The sequence below is a fragment of the Staurois parvus genome, unplaced genomic scaffold, assembly GCF_062004578.1.
Source record: "Staurois parvus isolate SC_StPar_1 unplaced genomic scaffold, SC_StPar_1.0 ptg000475l, whole genome shotgun sequence".
NCBI classification, from domain to species: Eukaryota; Metazoa; Chordata; class Amphibia; order Anura; family Ranidae; genus Staurois; species Staurois parvus.
This window is the reverse complement of record NW_028318271.1, coordinates 4,755,001-4,762,500: the sequence shown is the minus strand read 5'-3', so window position 1 is coordinate 4,762,500 and position 7,500 is coordinate 4,755,001. Positions and strand designations below refer to the sequence as shown.

The 7,500-nt window shown below is 39.3% G+C and overlaps 1 protein-coding gene across 1 annotated transcript in view; it reads left to right on the top strand.

Annotated features, from left to right (window-relative positions):
- TARS1 (threonyl-tRNA synthetase 1) overlaps positions 1–7,500 on the top strand; it is a 90,515-nt gene that overhangs the window by 43,022 nt on the left and 39,993 nt on the right. Inside the window, exon 11 of the mRNA XM_089689454.1 lies at positions 2,882–3,048. Within this exon, the coding sequence (XP_089545580.1) occupies positions 2,882–3,048 (167 nt within the window). The remainder of the gene's footprint in view (positions 1–2,881; positions 3,049–7,500) is intronic.

The window sequence follows — 7,500 nt, the reverse complement described above, 5'->3', positions numbered from 1 at the left end:
AGGCATTAAGAATTTTAATGTGCAGCTTTAAGGTGGTTGTAAACTCAGAATTTTTATTTTAATCTACAGTTTATAAGCTTATAATAAAGCTTACCTGTAGATTAAATGAATAACTCCTAAACGTACATCATTTAGCAGATATTTTAGGGAGCAGGATCCGGTAATTCCAGTCAAGCGGCCGCAGCGAAGACCGCGTGAAGATGGAAGGCTCTGCAGCGGTGACAGCTTGCCGCTGGATGGCTTTGTTTCAAGGTAAGTCTTTTATAATGTACTAGTATGTAATTCATATTAGCACATTATGCCTTTACCTTGCAGGGCTTGTTGTGTTTTTTTTTTGTTTTTTTTTTTGTTTTTTTGTAACCTTTACTAACTCTCTAACTTCACCACCAGTGACTGAACTGGGATGGATGTGCTCTCCAGTCTTGCGTGGTCAGTTTACAATAGGAAAACAGGAACTGGCAGGATCGCCAGGGATTTCACACAAAGGAAGCAATACAAAGAGGACTGGATACTTTTTAACAGAACAACATAGTAAAGCAGGAACATATCAGAAATATAAAATGTTGGGGTAATATATTCTTTAAAAGAGAAGTCTCTCACCTCACTGGAGTACTGGGCTGTGGAAGGGAGGGAGCAGCAGGCTCAGGCTCTCAGCGGCTCACTGAGAGCCTGAGCCAGGTGCCGCTCCAGACACGGGTGGATCCCATCATTCCCCAGCCTAGATTGGCTGAGTGACGTCAGCTGACATCAGGCTTCAGCCTGCTGTCAGCTGAAAATGGGTCACAGGAGTGCAGAACGAACTGCACGCCTGTGATTCACAGAAGTACAGCCAAAAGAACTTTGGTTGTACTTCTCCTTTATTGTTCTTTCGTAAGCCTAAATATGACTGGGTTGTCCTAAGGTGCTGTTTGGAATTGTGCAACAACTGTGCAGTATAACTCTTCACCATTTTATTAGAAAATACAATTAAATCAAATGTATGTAATGAGTTTGTATGGTTTGTCTAAGGACACCTTGACTCACAAAATGTGACCAGCTCAGATTTGCATGTCAAGGCTTGATTTTACAGCAAACATATGAAGAATGACATTTATTATTTTACAATGGACACGGGGCCATAAGCCGAAATTTTATTACAATTAAGACTGGGACAGAATTATTAAAGTTTAACTAAAGGCAAAACTTTTTTTGTTGGTTAATTTTAGAGTGCAGAGGAATTACAGTGCTTGTCTATTTTTATTGCTGTCTGTGCCCCTGTTAAAGCGGGGTTCTGGCCGTTTAATAAATTTTTTTCTAAAGGCACCCACGTGAGAGTGGCAGCTTTGGCAATGCAAGTTGAGATCACCTGTACTTGTAATACTTTGCTTTCCTTATAAAAAATAAATTTACTTACTGCACCCTCATATTGTGAACGCGGTCATCTTAAGTGTGGGCACCTGAAGTTCGCTCAGACATTCTTCAGGGAAATTGTGCAGCTGGCTACCCAGCATGCACTTCCCGTTTTCGCTTCTGCGCAGTGTGAAGCAGCGATCTCGCACCTGTGCAGTGTGAAGAAATCCCCGCGATCGCGTCACTTCCGGTCTCATAATAATGTGAGATTTTGGTATCGAGTATTCCCTAGGACTGCTGGGATAGATGACGCCGATATCCCAGAAGCCCTAGGGAATGCCTGATGATGTAATCGTCTAGGCAGCTGGGACCGGAAGTGGAGACAAAAATTATCAATAAAAGGTATTTAGGGAAAAAAAAAAAAAATATATATATATATGGACAAAATGGACTATGAAGAGGGAGACCATTGTCTTTCAAGGGAGAAAAAAAAAAAGACTGGAACTCCGCTTTAAGGAGATTCACCCTCTCTATTTGTCCTGTTTACTATTATCACTGAAAGTAAAAGAAAATTCCAACTTCCCAGAAAAGTAATAGAGGGGAAATTTTCCAAAGGGGACACTACTCCTGGTAACCTGGGGGGCCCCAAGGAATTCCCTTAATTTGCAGGGATTTCTTCTCACTTCATGTTTGGCTATGGGACAGGAAGTGGAGGGAAATTGCTGCAATGAGACAAAGATGACGAAAAAAAATTGACTGGGGTTATAAACCTCTCTTGCTCTATCCAGGGTGGAGAAAAAAGTTTTGTCTGCAGTTCTATTTTAAAATTTATCTAAAGTCAATTTTTCAAAAATATTCGGATAGAGTAGGGGAGAGTTAAAATCTCCGTTTTTTGTTTTTGCCATCTGTGTCTCATACGGAACATTTCCCTTCACGTTTTGCCCTGTAGACTCAACAGGAAGTGAAAGGATATCTTTCCAATGTGAGATGGATCACCTCTTAGCTGTCAAAGGAACATGTGTCCTCATGAGAAGATTTCTCCTATATTCCTGCTCGGGTGGCAACTCAAAATATTTAAATTGCCCTCACTTTCATTCATTGATGACCAGGACTGTTACAGAGAGAATCTCCCTAATGGGGAAACGGACACCAATAAAAACCTGACAGATGGTCTAACCTCTCACCACTCTATGCAAATAAAAAAGGTTTGTTCTTAGTTATACTGTAAATGAATTCTAAACCTGGGGTACCCATACCGGCCAATTAGATTCTAGCTGCCACTTTGCCTGCAGGAATCCTAGGGAGGTACAGGTCCTTCTGTTCTGCCATCTTTACAAATCAGCTGTGTGTCCATAGGTGGTGACCACTATGGGTTAGTAAGTAGCACTGTGCTGAAGTGTGGTCTTCCCACCAACAATGCTATCTAAGTGGTGTTTCTGGCTTGTGTGTATAAGGAGTGCATTCCACGGTGCAAAAAATATACAGTCAGGGTGATCAGCTTCTGATCAATAATTATCTTTGTTTTGATCGTCTACCTTTCTTGTATTATCAGCAAGAGTACAGGAAGAGGGGCTTTCAAGAGGTGGTCACCCCCAACGTGTATAACAGCAAGCTGTGGCAGACATCCGGTCACTGGCAACATTACAGTGAAAACATGTTCTCTTTTGAAGTGGAGAAGGAGATCTTTGCACTGAAGCCCATGAACTGCCCAGGACACTGGTATGACTTACATAGTTTCCACTGGTACAAGCACTTAGCAGTGTGACATACCTTCTTGGTTAGCATGTAATTCAGAATTCCGAAAAAAAAAAAAAAAAAAAAAAAAAACATAAATATAATGGCCCGCTGAAAGAAAATTTTTATAATAAAAGCAGCTTTGCCTACTATATTTACTTTGTATGGAGCTGCCCCTGCAGTAATTCAATTCATCCACTAGATGTCACCAGTCATCTAGACTTCATTAAGTCCAGAGTCATTCAACCCACCTATTTTGAGCCCAGGCCTCTCCACTGGGGATGCCCCGTGATGGCAGTCTGGACTGCACTACTGTATTAAAGTGATTGTAAAGCTGTTTTTCATTTTTTAAAAATTAAAACAACATGTCGTAATTACTTCTATGTACAATAGATTTGCACAGAGCAGCCTCAGTTCTCTTATTCTGGGGTCCTCTGCTCAGGGGCGGACTATTTGGAAACTCGGGCATTGCCCGGGGTCAGTAGGGGGCCCCATGAGATGCCCCTGGTACCTTTTTCATAGGCTTTTTTATGTTTGGCCAAGGACACAGGGGTCCCATGATCCCCTGTTGCCCGGAGGCCCCATGAGTTGTCAGTCCGCCTCTGCTGATGCTCCTGGTTACTCCTTTTCAGTGAGTGCCTCCATAGAAAACTACTTTTTATGGGGGCACTCCTCTGGACTTGATCCCGAGCCACCCTATCTGCATCTATAGACACAGACAGCATAGCTCGGTTCCACTTCCATGTCACAGAATTTGATTGACAGCAGCGGGAGCCAATGGCTCGCGCATTGCTATGCATCCAACAGCCACTGCTCTCATGCACAGCGCTGGATCAAAATTGGGCTCGGGTAAGTAAAGTGTGGTAGTGGTGGGGGGGATCCTGTAGCACAGAAGTTTTAGTTTTTTTCCCTAATGCATTGAATGCATTAGGCTGAAAAAAGTAAGGCTTTAGAACCACTTTAAAGAGTACCATAGTTCCATCCATCCATCAGCCTGTCCCTTCATTACCACATGGAAGAAAAATCTATTTGAAATATATTTTAAAAATATTCTTCCCAAATATATTGACATGTATTGGAAATACTATAATTTTGGCCATATGCAATATATATTAAAAAAAATATATATATGTATATATAATACATACACACTGTTTGTTGAAATGCATTTTTATTACAACATATATGAAACATTATTTTTAAAAATACATTTCAAATATTTTTAAAAATATATATATTTTTAAATATACTCTTCCGATTTTTTTTTAATATATAAAAAAAGTAATTTTAACATATATATATATTTTATTTTGTATGTTGAAATGCATTTTTATTACAAAATATATGAAAAATATTTTTAAAAATATATATATTTTTAAATATACTCTTCCGATTTTTTTTTAATATATAAAAAAAGTAATTTTAACATATATATATATTTTATTTTGTATGTTGAAATGCATTTTTATTACAAAATATATGAAAAATATTTTTAAAAATAAATTTTCAAATATACTGTATGTCTTTAAACATACAAATCTACATTTTTGTAATGCATTTAATTAAATATGTGTGTGTGTGTGTGTGTATATATATATATATATATATATATATATATATATAATATTTATTATTATTATACAGTATTTATATAGCGCCAAAGGGTATGCTCAGCGCTGTACAGTAGCAAGGGGGACAGAACATGAGACAAGACAGTAACAATACAATACATGAGGGGTTCGAGGGCCCTGCTTTTTCGAGCTTACAATCTAGGAGGGAGGGGAAGGTGGTACAGGAGGAAATGGCTGTGGGGGATGGAGTGGTTATTTAAATGCATTACAAAAATGTAGATTTGTATTTTTTTTAAGACATACAGTATATTTGAAAATTTATTTTTAAAAATATTTTTCATATATTTTGTAATAAAAATGCATTTCAACCTACAAAATATATTATATATATTTATTGAAATTTATTGAATATGGCCAAAATTGTTGCATTTCAAATATATGTCAATATTTTTGGGAAGAATATTTTTAAAATATATTTCAAATATATTTTTCTTCCATATGGGTTGCTACAGGATGTTAGATGTGATGATTCTTCAGGTGGCTGCAGCTTTTTCACAGAGCAAAAGAACTGACCACCAGAACATGAGCTTACAAGGTCTTCCTTTGCAGCTAGTGTGTGTTGTAATTTTTCAAAAACTCAAAATAGCAAGAGTATTTTCACTGCTGCCCGGTCCTCCATTATCCTCATCGCTGGCTGTAAGATAAGACCGTGAGTGCAGGGGAGCAATTTGTTCCTGCAGCTGTCTGGGAGGGAGATAAGATAAATACTTTATCATTGCAATGCAAATTACAATGAAATTCTATAAAGAACTCCACACATGTGAGACACATAACATCCTCAACATACACACATGTGACCATAACTAAACCTAAAAGGATCCCCTACCACAACAACAAGCCAAGTCACTTGGAGCTAAATAGTAGGAGCAGTGTCATGGCTTGCCAGGTCTGTGTGTTTCAATAGACCCACGCAGCCCTGGCCAGGAGCACGCATGCATGGTTGTATCCTTAGCAGATCTCTAGCTAAAAGACATACCCACAAGCAGGAGAGGGAGGCTGTGGCCTAGAGAAAAATTGCATTGTTGTCATTGTGTTTAAATTTAAGTTTTCCTAATTGCATAGCAAGTTCTGGAAGAGTCAAGCAGCCATACATGGAGTGAAATTTGTGCGGCTGAATTTCAATCCATAGATGGGGACAGTGGTTGTGCAGAAGTCGATCTACCAATAGACTTCTGTACAACCAGCTTGTCAGGTAAATGCCGCTCGCTTAGTGCCACCGGCTATACCATATACTGCATATCAGTGTCTTCTGATAGCGGGGAAGACTCACCTCTGTCTGATATAAAGTCGCAAAGAGGAGGATTCCCTCATCCACCTCAAATATGTGGATGTTGGAATCGAGTCATTTTTTTACGTTCAACCTGCTTGATCAGACATGGAGGCTTCAGTGTGAGGAGGGGGGGGAGGGCATTTGTCAGCACAAGCCTGAACATTGGATTAGCTCCCAGAACAGCCAGAAAACTGACCACGCTGTGCTCTCATGCCTATTGTGGTCAGGTTTTAATAGGAAAGCAGAGGGACTGGCAGTAACACCGAGGATTCCACACAAAGGAAGCAGTACAAAGAGAACAGGATACTTTTCCATACAAGTACATGGTAGAGCAGGAACATATCAGGAATAGGAAATGTTGGGTTTACATCTTCTTTTAACTAAATATTAGGTCATTATGGCATTCTTTTTATTGTTTGAAATCAACAGGAAATTTAATTTAATGTTTGTTTTTAGCTCCAAAATTTATGCTAAAGATTTTAGATAGAAGTATGTTTCTGAAGAGATAGAACTGGTGGCTGTTTTAATAGATCTCTGGGCTCCATTGGAAAGATTTTCCCTTATTTCCTGTCCTAGTGAGTGTTGTGACAAGAAGTGAAGGAAAATCTCCCCCAACAAAAGACTGCAATAAAAACACTTTTATTTAGTAGAGTAGAAGAAGGCTTGAAGCCCTATTGGCTGTCTGTGTTCTGTTGGAGATTTCCTTCACTCCTTGTTTTGGCCATAATCTTGTCACCAGAACAGGAATAAGAAATCTCAATGGAACTTCAGACCGCAATGAAAATCTTACAGAGGCACAAAGACTTCCCCACTGTATTCAAAACTGACAAACTTAGTTACACCACAATTCCTCCTTGGCATATCAGTTTTAGGGTTCCAAGATTTACCAAACTATGTTAAAGTGGTTGTAAACCTTGGACAGGAAATATGCCAGACATTAAATCATTTCTGTCTGCTGCTTCATTCCTCTGCTATTGGCATGAGTCACTTCTGACAGGTTTTCCTGACACCAAGAGAAAAATGGTGACAGGGGAGGAACCTGCAGCTGACTGACAACCTCAGCTCTGTTCCTGTGTGCTGTGTGAAGGGGGTGTATCCCTTCCCTCCAATCAGCTCTTATAACTCTCTTCACTGAGCTCCGCAGAGTGTGACTTCAACTCTCTGCCCCCTTTTTTCTTAATGCTCAGACAAGTGTTATAAATTCTGAACTTTGAACGGATGTAGAAGAGAGAAGACTGCAGATAGACAGGTACAACGTATGTATTATTATTATTATACAGTATTTATATAGCGCCAATAGTTTGCTCAGCGCTGTACATTCTAATGCGAGACAGTACACGAGACAGCACAGTAACAATACAATACACGAGGGGTTCGAGGGCCCTGCTCCTTGGAGCTTACAATCTAGGAGGATTAGTTTCATCTCTGTGTATCACCTGAGGCCAGTCACTTCACTGGCTATATATCCGGGTTTGCAACCACTTTAATAACTGTTTCTGAACGGCTATAAGATTCTCCTTTCCATTGGTGATTAGT